At 41.0% G+C, this 26,386-nt stretch overlaps 1 protein-coding gene across 1 annotated transcript in view; it reads right to left on the reverse strand.

Annotated features, from left to right (window-relative positions):
• The window catches only part of WDPCP (WD repeat containing planar cell polarity effector), a 107,781-nt gene that overhangs the window by 28,378 nt on the left and 53,017 nt on the right, over nt 1-26,386 (reverse strand). The window contains exons 12-13 of the mRNA XM_059828600.1: nt 19,776-19,839; nt 13,903-14,005 (exon numbers count right to left, since the gene is read on the reverse strand). Coding sequence (XP_059684583.1) covers nt 13,903-14,005; nt 19,776-19,839 — 167 coding nt within the window. The remainder of the gene's footprint in view (nt 1-13,902; nt 14,006-19,775; nt 19,840-26,386) is intronic.

A 26,386-nucleotide genomic window follows, 5' to 3' on the forward strand; every position in this document is an offset into this window, starting at 1 on the left:
TGAATACCAGAGTGGGTTTTTTTTAAAAAAAAACCTCACGGAGGTATTTTACACCGTACGCTGCCTTCTGCAAACACAAATACTTTCTCCCTACCTATTTAAATAAACTCCGTCAGCAGGAGCAGCGGCTGCGGATGCCGCTGGGGAAGCTCAGAGCCCCGGAGCTGTGGGCAGCTCCTGGTGGTGCTTCTGCTTCTGAAGGTAACCGGGAGGAAAGTCCATGGGAAGCGATGCTAAGAGCTGACGCCTGATGCCAGGGAAAAAAAAATCACCGTGGCTCCCGCTGGAGTCCCCTCACCACCCCGTTTCATCCCCTTTCTCGCTCCTCTTCTCATTGAAGTAGACAACAGGAGTTTGGAGATAAGATTCTGTCTCAGACAGATGCTCACCTTTTCAGTAAAAAACGTTATTTTTTTTTAAGAGCAGGTAATTAACCTAGACTGCATTCTCTGATATCTGTTGCATACAGTGTTGCTTGTCAGCCACTCCTTTCATCACTTAAAGTGTATTTTGTATCCACAGAAAGCAATTAATGTTCAATAGGGAAGGTTTGCCCTTACAAAGCATCCTTCCGCATTCCTGCATCGCCGCAGCGGTCTTTTTCTTTCTTTACATGCCACCACCAGTCCTTGTCACACAGGCGTGCGTCGCCCAGAGATGTTTACTATCTACCTGGTTATTACTGCGTCCTTGTAGTCCTTCCTTACGACCTGACTCCGCTCCCTCTGCCGCTTCTCTGACTTTGGGTGGAAACTCTTCCTTGCACTTCATGTTTTGTGGGACATTTTTGGACCGGTTTTGGCTGCAGGTGGGAACTCAGCCCATTGCAGGGAGAAGGGATCAGTCAGAGGGAAACTCACCACGACCCTTTCTCATCTGTGAAGAGTGGCTTGAAGCGTCACTCTACAAGAATGGTGCTCAGTTTAAAGCAGGCTTACAGCTCTCTGCTGCTCTCAGGTCTATTTTACCAGTGATTTTGCTTCAAAATCAGCAAAATCAGCTTTGGACTCACCTAAATTAACCCTGGGTGGGAATGCCATGTGAGCAGGTTGTGCCTGGCCCCGGAGCCTCTACTTACATCCACCCTGGGGCCCCGACGGAGCAGGGGGTACAGCCAGCTACAACGGCTGGTGCTGGGGGCTTCTCGAACTGCTAGCCCAGCCGGCATTTTCACCTGCTCCCATCGTACCACAAACAAGAAGAAGAACCTGGTCTGAAACCACATGTGAGAATAATCTCTACAATAATAATAATAATAATAATAATAATAATAATAATAATAATAATAATAATAATAAGAAGAAGAAGAAGAAGAAGAAGAAGAAGAAGAAGAAGAAGCAGCAGCGCTCTACAATTGCCTAAAAGGGGGTTGTGGTGAGGTGGGTATTGGTCTCTTCTCCCAAGTGACAAGTGACAGGACAAGAAGAAATGGCCACAAGTTGTGCCAGGGGAGGTTCAGGCTGGATATTAGGAAAAATTTCTTTACTGAGAGTGGTGAAGCATTGGAAGAGGCTGCCCAGGGAGGTGGTGGAGTCACCATCACTGGAGGTGTTCAAGGAATGTGTAGACGTGGCACTGCGGGACATGGTTTAGTGGGCATGGTGGGGTTGGGTTGGTGGTTGGACTTGACGATCTTACAGGTCTTTTCCAACCTTAATGATTCTGTGATTCTGTCATTCTGTAATAAGGAGCTCTTCAATTTATATTTCTGAAGTCAAAATGGATGTGTAGGATAGCAGGAACCTTCAAGCCCCAACCAGTACCCATATAAAGAAAGGTTTAATCACTGCTGTTTAAGGCAGTACAAAGCGAAAGAGTTAGGATGCAAGTAAACTAAAGTATAGGAGACAGCTTTCTAGGCAAGCTGAGTAGCATAAGGAGTAGAACATCATCGTGGCAACTCTTAATATGAAAACGGTCAAGGATTACTTCACAATCTTGTATTAGCAGGTGACTGGAGCCATGTAATCAGGCATCTTTTCTACTCCTAATGCCTATAATTATCTATTATAAAGACAAGGTCAAACTGGCACATGAGATTTTTCTTTCCCCACCCCCAACGTGAAGCGGGGGCAGGGCTACTGAAGTTTGGAAGTCTTTGCTTTCGTAAAGAGAACTGCAGCTATCCAACTTGGGGAATTGTAGCAGAGACGGTACTGGAGGATCCTTGCCTCGGCTAGGACTCCTCCGGGCTGTGCAGTGCGTGCTCAGGACTACCCACTCCTGGGTCATGCAGTTACTAGAAAACTGGAAGTAGCTAGAAGAAAAGCCAGCATGCTCTGATGCTTATCACAGCAGCATGGTGCTACTCAAGATTTAATCTATCAACAGAAAAAAAACCCCCACCAAATTTAAGCGATGCTCACAATCTCTTCCATCTCAAAGGAGAAAAGAGGAAGGCAAAGCTGAATCCAAATGATCTTATTGCACAACAGATTCCCTGAGCCTGGTGAAGGCCAAGCTGATTTAGCCATTATGTTGACCTGCTCTAAATCTGATTAAAGTTAATGGTGGAAACATTTCCAGTTCCAAACATAAGGCAAAAAAATGCTATCCTACAAGTACTTGAGGTATTCTCAATACTAGAAGCAACGGGAGAATATTTTTAAAATTCATTTTCTTCTGAAAATACTTTTTTCCCCAGACTGATTTTTAGTTTAAAACTATACTAACTTTCAAAACTCCCATGTAACCAAAAAAGTGCTACCTTTGCCATCTCATTTTGGGAAGTGCCTGAAACTTCGTTTGAAAAGAATTGCAAACTTCTTAATATACATCATGTTTTTACAATTTCTTCATCACTGATACACCAAAATAAGGTCGTATTTCAGACACAAAAAGCTGCTTTAAAACTAGTTGTGAAGTTTTCATATCCTTTTCTTCTGAATGAGTGGAACTTTTAGTTGTTTTTCTAATACGGTATTTTAACCAGCTTGTGCAGGACCCATCTACAAGCATCAACATCGTCCGGCATCAACTTACGAGAGTAATTTAATATTTGCATATGGGCAAAGCAGTTTACCTCCTGCGGACTGCAAATTACTAATGGTATTGACTGTTTCTTTTGCCCCAAAATAGGGTGTCAGGTCAGTGCGTGCAGAAGCTCTTGTCCTGCTTTGGTAAATATTACACTTCTTTGACAACTGCAGCACGGGGAACCTGAGACACACCGAATGAAATGCAAACAGACTTATCTGTTGGTAAATGACTTCAATTAGGCGACGGAAAAACCTGAAAGAAAATGTTTCTTGCTTTCTTCAACCTTCTCCTTCCTCTCAGTTGCATATCGTATTTTCCCTGAGTGGAAAATGAGACGTTCAGGATGGGGTGGCATCCCCGCACACCCTGCCATCGCCTTGGTCTATCATGGTCGTTGTCACACTGACACCTAATGGCAGATACGAACGAGAGTATTACGGCTGATTTTCCAGGGGTGTGTTTTTACCCTACGTTGTAAAAATTCCTTCAAATTACAGAAAATAAGCGAGCTTAGAAAATGGACTTCACCTGACTGCGTGGTTAACCTCTGGGAGGGCAGCGCTGGAAACGCCACCCCATCGGGGAGAAACTGAGGACGCCGCGCCGAATTAGCTCGGATGCTGCCGCAAGGATGGGCAGCCCGGCACAGAGAGCTCACGCAGTCCCCAAAGGAAAATAAAAGCACTGAAACGCTAAAAGGAGCTGGCTGAAGTCACCCAGCAGGTTGGTGACGGCTGGAAAGGTCTCATTTCGTTCAGTCCCTGACCTGCCGTGTTGTTTCTGATCCCAGTGAGTGGGCAGCAAAGCTCTCAAACACACAAGGGAAGAGGTTGGGACAGTGTAGCTGATAATAATATATGAAAATAAGGCATTGACTAAAGCTCATGCTTCTTTCAGGAATTTTTGAGGAATTTTTCCGGAATGTTTTATGGTTAAAATTCTGTTTATTACGGTGATCAGAGTGGAGCGCTGTTGTCCTGATTTCTTCTCTTACCTGCCTAAGAGGCAAGAGCAGCGCAGTCAGCAGGACAATCCGGGCTTACCTTGCAGCAGCCTGTGCCCACACAGGCTCCGTATCCGCGGCTGTGAGCTAAACATCTCGCCATTTGGTGGCTAAGAAAAAGGGCCTGAGGTGAGCCCTTTGCAGCTGTTTTTCTTTGGCCACAACGCATCCGATGTAGTAAAATAAATAATTAATTGTCGCCGTAATCTTTCATCTGGTTAATAAAAGTTTGTATTATTTAGGCAGAGGTGTGGTGAAATTTAGCAATGAACTTCAAGCGATGATTCAGGAGAAGTTTAGGCCGGGTCCCAAATCCCTCCTGCCACGGGTTACGTGGCGTAGTCGGAGGGTGAGCTCACATAAGGCTCCTGATGGTTCGGGAGCGGCAACGCTTCCAGCTGACGTAAGATCAAGTCCTGGGGTTATTCTGCAAGGTCTCTGGGACGGCCCCAGAATCTGCTCTTCACCTTCAGGCGGCTTTGGATATCACCAGGGGGGATTATCAGCAGTAAGAACATTAGCAAAGGAAATGACTGAATTTAGCAGAGGTATATGAATAACCATAGTATGATGCAGCAGAAGGTAGGTTACATCAAGGAAAAAAATATAAGCTAGCCGTTGTTATGAAACAGTGTTATATTTCTGAAAAAACTAGAAGTCACGCATAGGTTTTTAATGTAATTCTACAGGAAAGAATATTGTCTTCCACTTTCCTTTACAGCGAAAACATTTAAATCATCAGTTAAGTGGTTAATCCACGGGATCTAGTTTATGTGAGAACTATACCCTGACTTTTTACTGATCTTGTGGTATGCAAGGACTCAAAGCTGTGCTCAGAGCCATCGCCAGTGAAGGACAGCAAGAAGGTCCTTGTAACTCCTGCCACTGGTTCCTTACGAGAAGCCCGGGCTGAGCCCTGAGCACCATCCGGACAGGGCTGGTGGAGTCAGGCATGGCAAACCTCCCCGCCGACATCCAACCCAGCCTTGCAAACACATTTGAAAGGGATCGCTTTAAATACGGGCAAGAGCAGGGGGGGAAGCTGGGCCCTTCCAGAGGGCAGAGCAGAAGCAGGGATAGGGGTGCTGGGGAGCCCGAGCCCCCGGGGAAGGCGGGTGTCACCGCCAGGTCCTGCGCTGGGAGGGCAGGAGGCAGAAATCAAGCGGCTGTTGCATCTTTGGTTACCGTAAAGATGAAAAGGTGGGACCTGCAGTGTACCTGCAGTAAGTAACTAATTATAATGATCACCATACACGCTTGTAAGCTATTATTAATGGTATCTTATCATCATATTATAATATTTTGCCATTTCATAATATCAACGTTGCAGAGATAACCAATGCTGCCTCGCAATCTGTTTTTAAGACTGAATTTTTTGAATCTAGCACAATTCAGGACTTTTGGTATCTTGAATGCTGTGAAAAGTATTATTGAAGGGCAGATATTGTTCCTGCATGAGTTCGGGAGTTGCAGCCGTTTCATGGCACCGAGATTTAAAGTGAAAAGCAGCCTCAGCGCAGACTAACCAACAGGAAGGATATTTAGGGAAAAGATCTTTCAAATAGCTGAAATGAAATACGGAGAGTATGTTGAGGGAAGAAAAAAGTCATTGATTCTGAATGTACTCACTGCCTCGTATTAGGCACTGTTGATCAGTTTTTCACCAGCGCTTTTTCTTAAACAGCCCATTTCTTTTCTTCTTCTGGCACTTTAGAAAGTGAAAGACTGACGACAACAGCGATGGGTGCAAAGCTCACTCTCAGGCCCCGCTGAGCTTTTCCCTACAGCTTTCACCAGCGATATCCTGATTAGAATGTCACCAGCCCTGAGACGGGATTTTAACAGGGAACTTGGTTTTGGGAGGCTGAAAGCATTCACCGAGAACTAACATCAGGTCATCAAACACCTTCGCTGTTGTTGTGGGAGTTTTTCAGGGGTGAACTGTCAAGCAGTCTCTTGTGCAGGTGTCTTTGGAGGAAAACAGCCTCAACCTCTGATTTTGCCGTGGGCAATTCCCCGCTATCTCCACTTAAGGGCTGGTGGTGTGGCTGGGGAGTGTAGTGAAAGGGAAGGCAATAAATAAATAGTCCTTCAACGTTTTTGTTTGTTTGTTTGATCAGAAACCAGATGTGCAAAGATACTCCTATTTACAAGAGTTGGTCCTTCTGAGCACAGGAATCTACAGCCTTCTCCTGATGTTGACTACGCTGTACCTGATCGCTACTAAAACTCACCCGCATAGGGAATATGGGGTGATAATTCTTTGGCAGGCCATTATAAAAAGACTTAGCGTTGAAATATTACAACCGAACGTTGAATTGACACCTCGCGTCAGCCCACCATTCTACCTCTTCTCCAACTCCTCTGCTGTCATGCCACCGATGTGATGAATTGCAACCTGTCACATCACGTTACGTTACGCAGAACAAACAGGACAAAACACATACCGACTGCCATGCAAATATGTGTTTGCCAACTCTTTTCGGTGCGGAGAAATGCAACCGGCGAATTCCCTATCGGAAAACCAGAGGCTGAAGGATGGCTCTAGGGTGTGTGAGACAAACATGCCTCTGACACACCGTGAACACACAGATACGCAGCTCTCAGCCGGCTACAGCAATTATGAAAGCACCTCCCGCTGCGATTACTTCTCGTTCCTTCCGAAAAAAAAGCAGCAGCGGATTCTGTGGCTGCTGATGTCATGAAGCAAAATATAAATACGTAATAATTAATCCAGCGCTTGTGTTCAGATTTGGAGCTATTTTTATGACTGGCCAGATTTTGGCTGTGTATGTGTAAATAAAACACCCACTTATGTACACACGCACACGTGCATACTGTGAGATGTGTGAATATACATTATGTGGCTTTTAACTGCAGTCTTTTAGCCTACATGTGGGCCTTTTGAAGCTAATGGGAGATTTACCAGGGGCTTTTTCACAGAGCTGTAGGCAAGACTGGAATCCAGCACATATGAATATTATACTATAATGATATAGTGTAAATCATCTAGTTTGACCTACAGTGAATTAGAGGCCATTAAATTTCATCCAGGTATGCTACACCGAGCCAGAAAAACTTGTGTTTGACTAATGCATAAATTATATTTGGCTAAAACCTATTTCCCAGAAAGGTATTCATTTAGTCTCCATGCAAAGACACTTTCCCTGCATCAATTTCTTTGATAGTTTGTTTCAACAGTTATTTTAACTATGTGTGCTTTTTATTTAAATTGACTTTATGGAGCCAGTGCCGAGAAGTCAAATTCCTACTTAAATTCCTAGCTATAATGTCAATGGATACTTGAGTACTGACTTGTTTCTCCTTACTTTCATGCCATGCCATGGGCATCCCTTTGAGATCTTTTGTGCTGAGCTATTCTTTATCATGTAACATCCTCACCCAAGGAATCTCTCTGTGAATTGTTTTCACTTCTGTAACTTACTTCTTGATATGTTACCACAGAAAATAAGTTGCTTACTTGGTAATTAGCGTCATCCATTCTCTATTGTCTATGTGCAGCAACTTTGCTGGAGGCTATAGGGCTAAGATGGAAATATACTGAAAAGACCTGAGACGAGAGACCTCACATACCTTGCAATAACCTAATTGTTAGTAGAATAAATACAGATCAGACACAGACAACTCCTTTCCATTTCCAGAATTTGGAAATACTGTAATTTTTTTTGTTGATAAACCAGTCACAGTACATGGGTATAGATACAAAAAATTTAACTCCCTAAAGCTGGCTCTTCCAGTTACTGATTTTTCTTTTTTTCTACTCAACATATCATTTAAAATGAAGGCAAAAAATTGTTAATCTATGACTTCTTGGTAAGACTTTTTCATATTAAATAGGGCATAATTTTACTGCTGACCGATATTACAAAATATGGGCATCATGAAAACTAAAACACTAAGGAGAATAGTGTCTTCATTTCAGGCATATAGTGGTGCTTTTTAAACCAGGTTCTGTAGGGGGCAAGAATACGTCACGATAAAGAAGGGAAAAAAATGGAATGGCATGATTATTCTAAAGCTTGACACAAAACTATAAATCTCTTTCAAGTGAAGATACACAGATCTTTGTGTAGACCTCTGCAGCTAAGCAAACCAGCTAGCCTTTGATGTACTTATAATTATTAGGGACTGAGGATTATGTCTTTAGGCAAAGCTGTCTAGCAGTGGGAAGGTATAGATCAAAACTGACATCATGACACAAGCAAGCGGAGAGGTGAGATGAGGTGGAGCCAAAAAATAGTTTGGCATTACTATAGATCTTAAGTAAAACAAGCAACTCCACTTCTCAAAAAGAGCACAAGGAGGGGAGCAATTAGTGCCTGTAACCTCTCGACAGAGTAGAATTCTCACCAGTAGCTGGAAAATTAAAAATGTAATTAACGAAAAGCTGAACATCAGAATAAAGAAGAAGATTCAGCAGATTCACGGAGTTATACGGGAACATATTGTTACCCTCCCACTGAGGCAGGTATGCTGGGCCGTGAATTCAGAGCTACCACTGCAACAGGCTTCCACGCCAAGAGCGCTGGGTGCCACCTGCTCCTCTCGAAACCAGGGGACTCAAGCAGTCTACGTTGAGTAGAGCATCCTTCCAGGCCAGGCTCTTTGCCATTTTTTCGTAGAGGGCAGGAGTTCTGGTAATGCCAGGTCTACACATGACCTTGTTACTTGCTAAAATCCCCATCCAAAGCCCACTGAAGATGGTGGAAATCTTCTCATTGTGTTTTGTGGGCTCTGTATCAAATGCTGTGGGTGGCTTGATATGTTCAAGAGAGTGTACACATGAGCACAGTCAAATCATTTCAAATTACTGTGGATCTTCAAAGACACTCATCTTGTGTGGCACAAAATTCAAAAAGTGCTTTTGGAAATGAGTTTCTTGCCATAGGTTAACTGCCAATCATACTTAAAACCATTTTTCATTAAAAATGTTTTTCTGGCTCTCTGGGGAAGAAGTCACATTATTAGAAAAATAAAAGCAAAGGACTGGATTCCAGAGGTTTTGATTGACTTAAACTGAATAAATAAATAAATAGGAAATCTAACACTTACATCGAAGGGAGCAGAGCTTCAAAAAACTGTAGCATAAACAGGTGTCCCCTGAGTCTTTCCGGATCACAGTTCATCTGTGTATTGGGTCATACCTTTTAAGCATGCCTTAAACATGTTACACAGTGAAATAAAATCATGCCATGAAATAAAAGGCTAAGATTCTCATTTAACTTACAACTGCGAAAGATGCGCATGCCAAGGAAGAGTAGGAAATGAAGAAGGCTTTGTCATCAGCGTCAGAGAGGGTACACGAGGGTAAGGAAGAAGTCTTTTGCTTGACAGATGAAAGGAGTCATTATGGATCAGAAGAGGAACAAACGTTATCAACTAGGCTAATGCAGGGCTAGAGAAGGTTACAAAAACAGGGGGACAATTCTAAACACGGTCTTGAAATGCAAGCAGGCTTGCCAGGACTGTCAGGAATAGGGGAGGATCTCAGTAAATGACAAGTGATTTGGAGGGAGCAGACTGTATGCAAGACCAGACTGGTATCGCAGACACACTGTATGGAAGACAAAACACTATAGCATGTGTCATTATTAATTATCACAAAGAACATGTAAGCCATTCAATATAAAATACCATCACAGAACTAAGAAGAAATTAATAAATTCTCCACTTACTTAAGGTTCAAACTGGTGACGTTCCTCGCCAGTAAGGTGAAACATTCAAGGCCCCTACATTTTGAATGTCATTTTACGAACAGTGTGGGAAATTAGACCTCAGTTTCTGTGAGAACTGATAAGATTTCCTATCTCACTTGCAAACATTATGGAATATTTCCAGAAATGTTTTAAAGTTCTGTTTTAAGTGGAAAAACCTCAAGTACTTTCACGAGACATTACTGAACCACCACAATGTTAGTCAGTCCCACCTAGCATTTCAGAACAATGCAATTATCTCAACCTCAGTGTTTTTATTAAGATACCTCTGTTAGAAATGTTGCCTAAACATTAGTATTACTAATATTCTGAATTTAATTCTAAGTAGAAATACAAGGTTTCCCAATTTGCCTTTCAACTATGCAGCAGTTATCTGTCTTGTCACAACATGAATCCCTTTTGGGTGAAAGCTATTGATTTGAAGGTTAAAATCATCTTGCCAGGCCCTAATGTAATTTGTTGGAAGTTGGCCTTGGGAAACTTTCTGACACTGACTACGTATGCTCTTCGTTGGATATTCATTGAGCAATGATGTCTGAAAGGCTGAGTTTTTCACCTCCGTGATCATTATTAGTTCTGGCATTTCTTAACAGGCTGTGCCATGTCAGTTCTTTGCAACGCAAGTTTTACATTAGCAACCTACAGTTTACGGCACTGAACAGACGCACTCTTCCACCATGGACAATATTGTTCTAGGAGCGTATATGTGAGGTTACACCCATAAACAGGATTTATTAGTAACCTACAAATTTGTCAATATTGGAGAAAGTCCTCTCTGTTCTAATCAAGTGAAATGAGGTGCACAGCATACATTTTAGGCAAGGCTAAATGAGAACTCCCTGACCTCGCTAAAGAACCCGTAGATCTACTACAGAAATAATTCAATAGGAAATCTTTGGCAGAGGAAACCACAATACCAGACCGGCCACCGGTCTGCTGATCAAATGGGAGCGGGGAAAGAGGAGACAGCCAAAGCGGTCTCTGAGACGTACGGTACCATTACTTCAATCTTCTCATGCCTCAAGATGCATTTTCACAGGCTGTCAAACATAAAATCTTATGAGAATAATTTTCTTTAGAAGATTTTAATCAGTTGAACAAAATATCTGATTCTGCCAAAACCATAGCAGGGAACAGCAGCAAGCTGACTTGACACTTCATCTTGCTCAGCAATATTCTCACCAAACTACTGTGCTCTGGAGGTCTACAGGTGTTTTTACCACATGTACCCAGACATTCTTAGCTTCGAGGGTGGCTTCTTCAAAACAGCGTATAGCAAACCACGATCATATGAGGAACGGAGAAGAGCTAAAACTCAGAAAATTTTAAAATAATAAATCTATTTCTAGTTTTATCTTGACACAAATCTTGATCTAATATATGTGAGGAATCTACCAATGATTATAGAACGCTGGATGACATCTATAAATTTAAGCTGAAATTATTCTGTCGTTCTACATTATTTGTAGGAGCTTGAAACTTTTCCAAAAGTCTGAGTTTCAAATATATCATGTTTGAAGCGAGCCCTGTACACAGAAATATCTTGACAAATTAAGTATCTCTGGGGCATGATGGAGCACTCTCAAGGGCTTGGGAATCAGCCAGGAGCATTGACTCATGTTATTTTCAAGTCGTGTTGAGCTAAGTTTTGGGGATGGGCTAGCTCAGGAAAAATCATCAGATGTTGATATACAAGAACGGTTCACATTTGTACTGTCTAGGACCAATTATTATACCCTTATATATATATATATATATGAAATACGCTGTAGAGAGGTCAGATATTATCTAGGGAGTTGTTCAGTATAACTCGGGATCAATAGCACTGATAGTGCACCTTGTTGCCTCTGTTTGCTTAGGTTGCTGCCGCCTTCTAGAAGCCTGAAGTGGGTCATCAAGAAGTTTGGGGGTTGATCTGGGAAGTGTGACCACTGGGGAACTGAGTGGCTGAAAGAGTCCCCCCGAGAGAGCAGGGACTAGATGAAGAGGACTGGGCTTAGGAGATGGTTAGGGGACAGAGACTTGTTTGAAACTGCATTTTAAAGCTTCTGGCTCTGGCATGAGTTTTTCTCCCCCTCTCAAAATGTTAGATAAATATAGTAATTTACATATAAAGCACTGGTCATCTTTTGTTTTCACCGGGTCCACTAAGTTCATGCCTCACGACACCTTTTTTGCTAACAACGGTTTATGAAATAAAAACATCATCAAGAAAAGACGTTGGAATAAAGTATAATAAAACAAAACCTGTGGCTGAGACTTCATGCGTTTAAGATGAGATCCAATCTACAGTGAAACGAACTCATGGGAGATTCTTGTTTATTTTCATATGAAATTAACTGGATGCAAATTCATTACTGTTTATAGACTCAATCTCAGCGACAGTTTGTCCCAGGGGCATTGAAAAGTATTTTAAATCATTCTGATAGTTAATTATTCAGCAAATGAGAACACTTTAAAGACTTTATCATATAAAATGACTTTAATAATTTATGATTATGGGGCATTACAGAGGTAACTGTAGGACCGCTCTGAAGGAGGGAAGACCGTGTGCCTGCACATTTACAACTGAACTGTACTAGCACGTGTATTACATCTGATATGCAAGTAAGACATTTGTGATCACCTCAGGTTTCTTCCCTATCCCCCTCTTTGCATATGTATCTATACTACTATCCATAAGGCTCTCAGTAAACTTAAAACCAGCCTAACTTGAGAAATCTAGTAATAGCGTTAGTCTGCAAGGAATTAAACAAAGACACAGGTTAAGGCTTAGATTTTCTGGATTAAGCGTAAAATAATAGATAGTGATCAGAGATAAGTCTTAGGTATCTTAGTTACATTAGGTGCAGAGGACAGCTACCTAAGAAGAGCAGAAAAAGCAAGGGAGATATAACTGCACACTTTAAAGAGTGCCGAGTAACAGATGACCAAAACAAATGTCGTTTTTGGCAATTCTAGTGGTGAAAGGGCTTGCCCAAAGGCCCAGCTGTAGTGCAAAAAATGCTTAAAGTGACTTAAGCTTGGAAATGAAAGACCCTGAAGAAAAGAGTTCAGGACAGGCACTGCTTGATTTCTGCTCCGCTGCAGGGGGAAGGAGGTGATACTGTGTTGCATAGCCTTGAAATTCATGGATTTATACAATATATAGAAATAGCCACATAAACGCACATACCGCCTCTCTGCATTTCTAGATATTTGAATGGCATTCGCGTGCATGCTCTGGGTAAACACCGAGATGTACATTTCTAAAAGAATCCTATGTTACTCAAGATCTCAGAGGTTTTATGACTCCTTCTGAGTCTTCATCATATTCTAATTCTTGGCATGGGACAAGGACAAAAGCTCAGTGATTTCCTCTAACATTCAAAGACGCGGTAGAATAAGCAAAACAGCACTGTGCATATTTTATACAAACATTTTGTGTTCTTTTTTTCTCCCTTGTCTATTTTCTCTCCGCTGGAGGTCAGCTACCTAGATTTAGACCCCTTCTGCTTGGTTCGTGCTATAGGCCCGAAATCAGAACGGTCTACGTATTTGCATACATCTCTTCATGACAATTCAGAGGAAACACAAGGAGAAAGTGAATGAGTTATGAGTTCCCCTGCCTGAAAAGTTGTCAGTGTTTGAGCTACTAGTCTAACCCTGTGATTTTTGCATCGATATTCCTTATGGAACTGCAAGAATCCCACTGCGTGCAAAGCTGTTACTTTAAAGCCAGGATATGAGCCTGTGTTCACATTGGTAAATGTTTCATCGGAATGCTGCCAAAGCATTGACGATGTGACTCCAGTTATTGGCACAGCATGCCCGAGCAAATATTTAGAGGTGCGGGAGATTGCCATACCTGGCCTCTAGCGCTGGCGTGATCAAAGATTTTCAGATTCAGTCCCTTACCACTTGTACTCAGTTCAGTTTGTACAGCCTGAACTTTTCTATATAGCCACAGTATAAATCTTTTTTGTTTCGCAGCTATTGCATTGACACAATCCTCACGTGGGGACTGAAAGGCAAAGCTGTGTTATTTTTATAAGCCTCCCTCTTTAGTTATGAATAAAAATACTGTCTCACTTTCAAAGAAAAACAATGCAATCAAAACAACTCCCCTACAAATATAACACGATGTTGTACAGGACAAGTATTGATTAAAACAAAAAGGGCTTTTTAAACACCATTAATTCTTACCAATTCCAGTAGTTATTGATTCTGCATCAATGTCATTAGCCTTTTTCTTTGCCACTTCAGCTAGTGCGAATTCACCCTTATCTAGCGCAAGGTAATGGATGTCCTTTGGAAATAAAAGAGAAAAAAAAAAGATTAATCTAAAATGAATCTTACAGGAGTAACAAAAGGGATTTTGAAAGAAAGAGGTTCTTTTATTATTTAGATCACAAACACAGATGGAACTGATGAACCTACCATTACATTTTAATTCTCTCCCAATGCAAATTTATTACTTTACTTGTGCTGTTGAATACAGCAATGAATAAAACACTGACCAATCATGCACTGATAAAAGTGAAGCTATTGACTCGGTATATGAAAGAAACCAATCTGTCTGCTTTTAAGGTAACTTCTGTTGGTGCAACATGAATAAAGAGAGGGTCAATAGGAGGTGGCTCCGTGTAAACCAGATCAGAAGCACTGGAACTCTTCTGGATGACAGCCCCTATCTGAAGTGTGTTAAGGCTTCCACCTAGTAGATGAGTTTTGGGGTAAAGCTCTTTTGGGACTAATTTTTATTTGGAGGTTGTCATGTTACACTTACTGTTCTTTGAGTAAGGTGATGGTGGTCCTCTTCGTGCTGATATTGGAGGCAACGATGGTTGCTCAATGCTTGTAACACCCACAGAGGGGACATGATTCCTGAGTCACTCTTGGACCAGGAGGGGCTTCCTAAAAATGTTGTTGTCTAGCATGAATAGTTGCCAACACTCTGGATCTAGTCCTTAATCTAGGGGTAAAAATCAGAGAGCTGCAGCAGGGGCGTACCATTACATGCTGAATTGCAAGGCTTTTTCTTGTGTGTTAACCTTTGAGGTGAAAACCACCTGTACTACATACAGCACAATTCGTGGGAGAATATATTCCCACTGACAAATTACAGTCTCACTGCCCTTAGTTTTGGCCCTTGAAGTAAAGTTTCATCCTTAACCATTACTAAAGAGGTAATAACCCCCTTCTCCTTTGGCGTCACGGCCACAGGCCGCTCCGTGCATGAACTGAGACATACGAAGTGAGGGAAACCCAAGAACAGTTGGCAAAGTATTTTTTTCCCCACTTCTTGGCTGAAGGTGCCATTTGGTATTCAAAGATTTAAGTCATTCCTGGCCATTGTTCTGCAATCTATCTGCATGCCGGAATTTAAGGGGAAAAGGAGTATTCGCTGGAAATATTGACCTCTGCATCCCATAACAGCAACTATATTCTCACTAACGCAGAAGATTTCAGGTGAAACTGTCCTTCTCCGTGTGAGTTTACTGCCACCTTCATCAATGTGACACAAACTCTTACAGGAAAAAGGGACCTTACTCTAGAAAGAGAAAGTTGATGAAAAAAGTGAGAGTAATAGTGCTAGGAGAAAAAGACGCTGCTCGTATTATCCCCTCATTTAATGATAGTAATAAAAAAATTACAACAAAAATAAGACGCAAACTGAGACTGTCAGGGAAACTGAGACTGATAATGCAGGATAACTTGGTACTGACTTGCAGGATCTCCCGTCCGCGGGAGACAGCAAGGTTTTCTAATTACACAGGTGTGACTTAAAAAATGTGCAAGTGTCTTGGGGCAAAGTAATGAGTTACGAACTTGTTGCGAACTCTGTACTTCCTCTCTTTGTAGGTCTAACATGGTTGTCAGGAGAAAAGGGCCTGAGTAGCAAAGTATGATTTCTATGAAGATTAAGCAGTAGATATTGTCAGCTTATTTAGATAACAATAGAAAACCTAAGGGCTCTCGAACAAGTCCCAGCTTACACAGATTTGAATGTATGGGCAGATGGTGTTCACTAATTTAAAATATATTCTGACTATGCCTAATGACTGTCTTTTTGTAGTTTAAACGAGTTATTGTGTACTTCAACGCAATTTTAAAGAAACTTGGGGAGGGGACGGAAACAACTGCAGAAATCACAGCGGCCTTCCAGTTAAGAGGTTGGGCGTGCTGCATGTACTAAAACATCTGTTACTTTCAGATCTTGTTTTTGCCCGTGTTTTCTGTTTGGAGTAAAGAAGTGTAAAGATGCTACATATCCATCGCTAACTAACGAGGGCCTTGTAAGAAATAAAGATATAGCAGTAGGCTGGTAAGTGGCTTTCTTCATGCTTCCTCAAGTTGCTGTCATAAAGAATTTTTTAAAAAAAAGTACCTCTTGTCTCTAAACAAGCTTTAGAAAGAAAAGATTACAGATACAAAACCTGCTAATTAGACAATTTCCGATCAAATTTAGATGTTCCTCATTCGAATAAGCCAGCAAAATCGGATTTTTCTAAGACTTTGTAAATCTCTGAGTAGAATAAAACTAGAAAAATAAATAAAAGAGAAGGAAGAAACACTTGATTACAGGGTGCCTTTAGGAATGACAGAAAAAAAAATAAATTAGCTGAATATTCATTACAGATTTTTTTCACACAATTATCTAAGCATTTATCAGTTCAAAGATCACGTCCCTCTCAAAAACAATGGTGACAATGAAAACAAATTCCAGCTGCTTATCAGGAGTTTGCTGAAAGGGCTGCGTTTTATCATTTAACAGTTTGATTACTTTTTGGACTACTTCCTTTTTAGCCTCACCTTTGTGACTCACAGAGCTGGCCCTCGGTGAGCAGAAGTCATTTGAAACACTGATGTGCATTTGTCTATAGGATATTTCTGGGCAAAATTCCAACGTTTCTTCGAAACATGCACTTTCCTCATCAGTGTATCACCCAAGATCTGACAGTTTTATTAAAGCGTCTTTTCCTTGCATTTTTGCTACCTTTGGTACGTGGGATGGCCTTTTGAATTTTCAGCAGCAGAGCGCTGGAGCGTACTACAAAAGGATTTAAAGCTAACAACCCTTCTACTGCTTGATCTTTTCTGTCACAGATTGGATCAGTCACTGTCCAATAAATGTAGCTGTTGTTCATGATATTATGTCCTTTTCAGTTTTATTTTTTTATTGAACTTTGTAGGAGATGATAATAATTGATGGACTTAGATGTGACGTGAGGGTAAAGCTTATGGGGAGACACAGCAGTGTCTGTGTGTCTTGTTATGGCATCATACTAGTGACGCTATAGCTACAGGTCTTACTTTTAAGCCTTTTTTTTTTTTTCTTTTTCATTTCTCTGGAAGAAATTAGCCCTCCGATAGCATTCTCTCAAACTTCTTTGCAATCTGCAAACAAATAACAGGAATGCTGCAGAGCCGTGTTTGGTGAAAGAGATGCTCAGGATAAATTCTCCAAGATGTAGGACATTTCCTTAGAAGTCTCAGAAGATGGGTACTCAACACTTAAATCATCCTCAGCCTTTGTTGTATCTGCTCCTCTCTATCCTTTCCTTTTCTGTTCCTTCTGTTCCCCTTTAATAAATAGATTTTTTCTTTCTCATTTCGCTTATGTCATCAGATATCTTTCTTTAGTCCATTCTTTCTTCTTGAAATCCCATTAAATTAACTGGGAATAAGGTGGCGTGACTCCTAGAGCCACCTGAGCTTTCATAAATGGATTTGGTTGCTCTGTAAATAATTGACCTATATAGTAGTTGTTCGTACTGCACGTAATTATAAATGCTTTAAGTGTAGGCAAAGTCAAGTTGTATGTTATTAATTGCATTTTGACCTATATAAACAGTACATACAAATTATTCAGTGTTAAGCAGAAGTGAAGGATGCACAAACCTTGCTTAGCAATAGTGTTGTTACACTAGTACCTAGAAGGACTGGAAGCTTTCAGAGAACAGGTTGTCTAATTTTCACACAGTATTTACTGCAACGAAGCCCAATTCCCTAGAAATTACCGTGGCATGAATAAATACTTTTTATGAGGTCTGCACCTTTAAACTTCTTGAGACCTGTACTCAGCCTTGCAGCAGTGCCGTTGTTTTTATTGTAAAGTTTGTTCATTAGTACCTTCCTTAGGAGATGAATTAGCAGAAGGACATTTCCCCAGAGAAGGCAATGAGTTAACAGAGGATTCGAAGAGGCAGGTGTGCGCACTGCTTGTTGCATAATTTAGGGGAAACTATGAGGAATCTCAAAGGTCATGCAAGCAGAATGAGGACAATATAGAAGTGGTTTTGCTCTCACAGTAATGTAAGCCAGGAGGAACTATGTGGAAATATATATTTCTGTTTAAGAGCATTGGTGAGATGGGAAACGGAGAGTAGGTGTTGAGAGAGGAAAGGGAAAACAAGGAAGAGTAGGAAAGGATGGAGCTAATTTCTCTGTGAACATTGAAACTCCTCTTGAAGAAAGCTGGAGAACCTTTTTGTTGAGAGGAGGACATGCCACCACTTGTGGAGCCAGGTACTGACAGTCCTCCCCCTCTTGTTAGCAGCTTTGCACCCATCTCTTGACCCCACACTGGTGTTCCCCACCCTGGGACAGAGGTGCTCCCCCAGTCCTGCTGTCAGCGGAGGGAAGGAAAGAGAAAAAGATCGTGTAGGAAATGCTCTCAGCCATAGGAGAGAAGGCCCTTGAGATGGCAGGCCAAACGCTGGGTCATTCCTTCTTCCAGAATGGCTGAAACTACTCAGGGAGAATGTCTTACCTGTATGGTGGGAGAGCCCCCGACAAAAAGCTGCAACCTGCCGCAGACAGGTTGCAGGTTGAATCTTATATGTGCCTGCAGTGCCTAGCTTGATTAGCAATAAAATTTGTATTGAAGAGGTTACATTAAATAAAAAGAGAAAAGGAAAAAGCCGAGCTGAAAAGAGGAAAAATCAAGGAGAGTAAACATAAAACATGTAATGGATTTCCTAAAAGTCTGACATTTCCATCACATTCTTTTGATGCATACTTAGAAAAGTTTATCGCAGTATTCACATCTTTCTAATTAGATGGAACAAGCCAGATGATTAGAGCCGTGAAAAAAACATCAAAAGGTTCACACAACTTTTTATATAATTAGAAGGGAATTTTCATAACCCATAAAAGCAGGATTTAATTGTGTAATTTAACATACAATTTAAATATCAAGATCAAACTAGCAGGGCAAGTGACTTAATGGGATAAATGATATTAACATCTAGTGTCAAAGCTTAATTTAAACAACAGAATGTCTTCATTATGCAAAAGAGTCAAGCAAAGGAATCGTTCAAAGGGCCTTTTTTTCAGCAGGCCCTTTTCCTATTGTTTCTTTGAAAACAATGAAATCAGCTGTGGAGCAGCAACACGCTGAGAGACTAGGAAAGCACTATTGGCTTTGTCCATCTGACCTCACTGTGACATTGTGGTGCAAGATCTTATAAAACAAGAGCCTCCTGCAGAGCTCACACAGAGGACCTTTTAAGAGCTGGTTAATTTTACTTTTGTAGCTAATTAAATGGGAGGGGGCAGAGAGTGCATAAAATGTAAAAACCCTTGGGTTGATGCTGCTGAGCTTTGTTGTTTTAAAAGTACCTGTAGAAGCGTTCATAATTTGTCACTTTTCACAAAACCCTAAGAGACAAACTAAGAGCATTCAGGATCCCCAGGATATGGCCAGCTCTTGTGTCCAGGACTCAGCAGTTGTACTTCTTAAAGGAACGGATTAGAAACATATAAGCTTATTGGAGTGAAAGATGACATTCACCCACATCAGGACAGATGAAGAAGGGGAAAGTTCAAAAACATATACATTAATTCCTGGAAAATAAAGACTAGCCTTTAGGCCATGCTAGGGAAAACGTCAATAACTCTAAAGATACTCAGTTCCTAGTGATGAGTTTCACGATGGCAAAGGGCAAACCAGGTAGAACAGTTCTGTCTTCGGTACACGTCTAAGACTGCAAATGACACGAGTCCACTTTAATGTGCGCAAAAGCTGACAGCAAACATCCTGACAACAGCCTCTGTCTCCAGCAATGACTCACCATAAAAAGGTCCCGAGCACCTATGTCAACAGCTAGCAGAAACGCTTTCTCAAATCTCTGATACCTGCAAGAAGAAGGAAACATGTCACTTGCTGAGGATAGTTTAAGAGCTGCATCAAATTTTGTTAACGGGCAGATGAAGTCCTTCAATTCTCACCAAAAGGGATGCCAAAGCTTTACTGGGGAAACTTGATATGCTCAAACTGAGATTGCAGAACTATGAGGTAGGACAGTAACTACCCTTAACCTTCTTCATCGTTTAAAACCTTCAGCAAGTGTTATGTTCAGTGTTGAGTCCCATCAGATCTAGTTGAATCTGTAGGGAGCGGAAGGTACTGTAGATCATAACAAACTGATGCTGTGAAAGATACCAGCCACGACATAGATAAATGCTAGCCCCAGTAACATTGGTAGGAACCTCAAAATCCCCTGCAGAAAAGACTAATCCCAAATCTCGCAAGACTTCCAAGGTCCTTGTAGAAGTTTGCATTGAGTTTTGTCCTCACGGACCCCTCAGTACAGCTCTCTGAAGATGATAATCCAGTCGAGTCATGCTAAACAGCCATGAATCCCCAGGGACTGAAAAAGGTAGAGGGTGAATCACAGAATCACTACGGTTGGAAAAGACCTGCAAGATCATCAAGTCCAACCACCAACCCAACCCCACCATGCCCACTAAACCATGTCCCGCAGTGCCACGTCTACACATATTTTGAGTGACACTGACTGCCACCTTCTTCCTACCCAGAGACCATACACCATCTCCTGGCAATTACAGCAAACAACCTACATGGGCTGGAGGCACTGTGGAAGGCTGTATATATCCTCTTGTTTGCAATCCTTGCGAATTCCACAGAAGTGGGAGGAAACAAGCCGTCCGTCAGAAGCTTTCCGAGAATATATACAACATCACACTGGCAAACGCCAATCACAACGGGAAATTCTTCATGGGGCTAATGCCTCTCTTGCACTAGATGTAGCTAACCGCTATGTGCTGTGAGAAAGTGATTCTATTTGTACACATTTTCTTCTACTGCACGTTTTAAACTGTTTAAAAATACCTACAGAAATAGATTGGGTGATTATTTTTAGATATGCAAAACAACAAAATACCCCAATTTAATTTCAGTTGTGAAGTAAAAGATTGATTCCTTATAGAACGTTTTCTATATTTTTCCCATTTCTGGTAAAATTTCCCCCTTTTCACCTGTTAACAACTTCGACAACAGATCAGTTGTAGATGCCTGAAGTTTGGGAAGGAGATGACTTGTTTGCCGCAGTGGGGAAAAAGCAGCATTGTATTTCCCAATGTTAGAAAGGTGTCGTTTGTGCTTGCCCAATGAATATTGTCCGACAGCATCGTACGGATGCTGGTATCTATAGAGTTCTGTACCTTGAGGGTACCTTAGGAAACAGTGGGCAATGCTGGAGCCCTTCTTCAGGCCGGTGCGAGCACAGGGGAAACACGGGAATCCACCTTCCCCTCGGCGGGTGAAGGAGTCCTGTATGAGGTACTGTACTGGGATCCCTGTTTCTGGGCAATATCTAAGCGGATTTCTGCCTCCCTCTTGCTACAGCCTTATTGCTCTCTCCTCTTCTACCGCACACTTGAAATGATTCAGCAGATTGCGAGATAGAGCCGGCGAGGACTTTTCCTCGAGGAATAACATTCGTGACAAGACGGCATAATAGGTTAGCTTAAGTAGAAAAGGAAATGCACTCTCCAGGTGAGGTTCCTAGGAACTGGAGTGGGGAGTCCTTTCCTCCCTAAAGCTAATCTCCCTGCTGTGTCTTCCAAGCACTCATTTGCAGCCCTCCTCACAGAACCTGTTTAAGGGAGGGGAAGAGATGAATTAAGGTTAACCTCTTGATCACTGGGGAACAGGCAGTGCACCACCGTTTTATCATGCACATCTGTGTAGCTGAAGCTTTTCAACATGCTTTCTACGAAGGATTTTCCATTAAAATACGTTGTGTTGTAATGCTGCTTCTGAAGCTATGCTTTAATTAATACAAATAAGTACATGTTAGAATATGTGTATCTCAAATAGCTATCATGTATATCTTTTTCCGGCACATTTTTCTTTTCAATTATGGATTAAATATACATTCTTAGTACTTAGAGGGGAAATTGGAAACCAAACAGAAACCGGCTATACGACTAGCTAAAAAGAATGCCTGCATCATTATTTTGTTTTTCTAAAGTTAGAACTACACCGACTATTTGAATGACATTTGCTTTAGCCAAGGCAAAAAAATGCCTGCAACCAAAAAATGTAAAGCAACTTTTTCATTTGATTGACCTGCAGAACGGAATCATGGCCTTAAAGCTGTCAGTTCTTTGCTGTTTCACAAAGATTTCCATTTTTTTTCCTTTAATCAACATACATACTTCAGTCTCATTATGGCCCCTGTCCATAAAACTGTGAACTTAGCTCATTACTTTCAGATCTGTACTGAGGGAAAAAAAGGGGGAAAAAAAAGACTATCTAAGAAATGCTCTTCACAAACCAAGAGAGGTGGAAATAACAATCACAGATACTTCATAAATTATAATAAAGGGAATTGCTTTAAAATAAGGTGGAGGCTTCAAACAAAAGTAGTAAGTTTGCATTACTTAGGCAAACAGTATTAAATCAGTCAAGAATGTCCAGGTTTTTTTAAACTAGCTTTACTAGAAGATACTTGTTATTTTGAGTCTCTTTGGCATGGAAGTTGTGTTGTTTTTATTCTATAGGAACAATTAGAGAGTCCTGTACAGCATGAGACCAATCTCAAGCTAATAATGCCTGTTTTATAAACATGTTTTGTCATGGGAAGACCTCTTGCTATTGCTAGCACACTTCACTTAAGAGTTTATCAGCTCCTCAACCAACCAACCGACCAACCAAAAAATACCCCAAGCAAAACACCCTCCCTTTTGTTCTTGCGCTACAATTACAAGGTACAATATTTGCTTTCTAAAATGGCATCTACAGGGTACTGGTCTTGCAGCGAGTGTCTTCCCACCCCTCCCTCCACCTTGTTACTTACTGCTTGCTTCACAATAACTCCAGCAATCAAGACTTACATGTCTCTTGAAAAAGAGAGATAAGGAAATCTGCCTGTAAACCATGAAGTTCAGCCACTTGTTTGGTCAAAGTGACAGCCAACAGAAATATGACCTTCAAGATTAAAACTCTCAAACTGTGATTAACTATATAGGACAGATAGGAAAACACTTCCCTGCAAGCTGTTTAGCACATACAATATTAAGTTCAAATTCTCCTATAATAAAATAATAGTTATTATATGCACTCATGCAACCTTTCTACGTGTCCTACACAAATTAAAAAGATGTGGATGGTCAAGGAAACAAAGGGGAAATGTGAGTGATACGACAAGGGTCATGCAGGTCAAAAATGGTCGAGGCAGGGAAGAATCCAGATGTGCCTTCCATGGCGGAGTCGCAGACCTGCTGCCTGCTTCTATCTCAAGAATATGACTTAACTGAAAAGATGCCCGGAAAGCGTTTTATTTTTAAATAAAATATATAAGAAATTAAAATAAATGTATTTATCTATTAACTTCAGAGAGGCTATCGTTGGTTTTCACCAGCATAAATAAAAAGAGAATCAAATGCCCAGGGTTTCCTCCTGCTGGATGTTCAGAAATAAGGTGATTTTAAATACTGTAGAACTGTAGATCAAAACCAGGTGCACGGATTGGGGCCTGGGGAGAAGGGAAGAGAAGTCTCTCCTGTTTTGATGAGAGGTTCTACAAATGTATCAAAAGGCACAATTTTGTCATCTGTATTCCACAGCACCTAAACTGAACATGGTCACTTAAAGATAGAGATACATTCTTCGGGCTGAAAATTGTCAACTTAAAAATATTTGTAGTATTTATCCATAATATTAAAACATCTCATAAAAAGTCCAGGAACCAGAAAAAAAAATCATGGGGAGGGAGGAGGAAGGGAAGAGAGAGGGAGCTCATGCAAGCAAGAGAGAAATACAGTGCAGAAAAGATGGAAACATTTCTTTAGGGACTAGTTACAACCAACAAGCCTTCTTAGACATGCCCATCGACCATGTAAGCATATTCCTTGTGCTGGGCTGATAAAGGAGGGCTGCAGCAGTTTTCTTCCTTGTCTTCAATAAGGGTACACAACATTTAGAAAATAATCTGCAGGGGAAGAGCTGTGGCACAAATAATATTTCTAAGGCAATCCTTTTTAATGGAGGAAATTTCAGAGTCCTCCTCATCTCACAGTCCAATCAAGGGTGATATGCATTCAAAAAGTGAATATTAAATATGCACCGAGCAAACAGAACAGGAAAAGATGAATATTGAAATCATTTACATGTAATCAAACTACACTGAAATTAAGTTTTAATTGTTCAGTATTCTGTGATGCATATGCAGATTTTAAAGTATTCAGAATATCAATCAAGTGTTTACTTACATCAAGCAATTGTATTTAAGCATACAAAACAGACGATGAAAATATGTTCAATCAGCTACAGCTCCCAACATTTACTGCAGGCTTTACATGATCACTTTTAATTCAGTTATTTCATTTAATATTTCAATTTAATAGCTCATTCTTTCATTCAATTTCTAGGCATCTTGCCCATTTCTTAAACACAATAATAATAATTATTCATAAAAGGAGCTGTTTCCCATAAGTTCTCATATCAGCAATTTTTGGAACAGAAATGGTTTTCATGCTTTTTTTCCCTCAAAAAATGTGGTTATTATCTGAAATATTTTCCTTTTAATTTAGACAATATTAAAATAAATAACGACAACTGTAAAATGACTCTGCACCCCATTTCAATGGAATTCTGAGCCAGAATAATTAGAGATTATCAGGTTAAAGAATGTAAAAAGTGTGTGGCTAGGTTGCTAAGTAAGTGGTTGATTTAAATGGGGACAGATTGGTTTTCAACCAGCTGTTGGACATAACACCACCGATTTAGACGTGTAGCTGTATTTCAGAACAGAGCTTCAGAGTCCATTTCAAAACCCTTAGTCCAGGGCTTAAGGTCTTATATATTTCACATGAAAAATATTGATGTGTAATGAAGTCAGGTATAGATGGTGTAACTTCAGTGCATCCTTAAAATGACAACCCTGAAACTCTATTGACCTTCAAGGAAATATTTTGAAGTAAAATTTCAGTAAATTCTGAAGACTTAGATTGCTATGTAACCTCTCATATATAAAATATAGTATTAATCAAAGACTTAGATCAGAGAATCACAGAATCACGGAATCACTAAGGTTGGAAAAGACCTGTAAGATCACCAAGTCCAACCATCAACCCAACCCCACCATGCCCACTAAACCATGTCCCACAATGCCACGTCCACACGTTCCTTGAACACCTCCAGTGATGGTGACTCCACCACCTCCCTGGGCAGCCTCTTCCAGTGCTTCACCACTCTCTCAGGAAAGACATTTTTCCTAATATCCAGCCTGAACCTCATTTTATAGCGAAAGCTGAAATACTGGCACTTTACTTAGAGTTCCTGAAGAGGAGTAAGTACATCAAGGTCTTACATTTCATCAAAAAACCCAAAACACTTCAAACAAAAGTCAGCCAAAACCCGACACCATTTTACCCTAGTGAGTTCAGTAGGACACCCTATTTTAAAGAAGATCGTTGCAGAGTAAACCAGATCACTGAATGCAGTCTGAAGACTCGGAACTCTCCAAAGAACCTATCTTTCCCTCTCTCTCCCCAAACTGTAAGTTTGTGTTTCACAATCTCACACTTTGGGGGACTCAGTCTCAACATTCTTGAATTCACTTCATAGTCTTTTATGATTTGCTTGGATAATGAACTCTGGAAAATAGACTATCCCCAATACTACTGATCTCCTTTGGCAAAAAGCAATTAATTGCTGGGTATTAGTTTACTGCAGCTAGACTATTTCAACAGCCACGTGTGTGCAAAGGCACACCAAAAGTCTCATGTATGACAATCAGAAATTTAAACCGTAACTGCCGGTTTTTAAAAGAAAACGTTCGGTGAGCAGCAAAAAGCACTGATGATTAGTTTCCTACGCTTCCTCCTACACAGGCCTCAGCTCGGTAACTCCACCGGTTCCCTCTGTGCGCTGCCCAAACACGCTCCAGTCAACACACTGTCCTTCTCCCAGCAGGGTATCCTCAGCTCCCTCCCAACAATGGTTGGAGGCTGGAGCAGGAGGCAACGTAGACTGTTTGGTGTCAAGCAGCGCATGTCTCGATGGGCAGAACATGTACCTGCTGAACTTCTGCTGTAGCTTTTTGGGATGGAGATAACCTTCTGCATCCTAGTGAACCCAAACTGGTTGCCGATTTTCACAAAACTGGCAGGCATTTGCTTATTTCTGAGACTTCTACCCTCTGTAAAGCTGGTTGAGATTCATCAATGATTCTGTAGGTAGTAGGGAACTGACGGAAGAATCAATGGAATCATTGGTAAGTTACAACCTCTGAGACGCTAGTGGTATTATTTTGCCAACCTCACGCTATTATGCTACTAGCTTTTTAGATTATGAGTTCTTTTGAACAGGACACACAAACCTCGGGGGTGGGGGGGGCACAACCTTGTTGCCTCTCGTACTGATGAAGAGAAA

The sequence above is a fragment of the Gavia stellata genome, chromosome 23, assembly GCF_030936135.1.
Source record: "Gavia stellata isolate bGavSte3 chromosome 23, bGavSte3.hap2, whole genome shotgun sequence".
Classification (NCBI taxonomy): domain Eukaryota; kingdom Metazoa; phylum Chordata; class Aves; order Gaviiformes; family Gaviidae; genus Gavia; species Gavia stellata.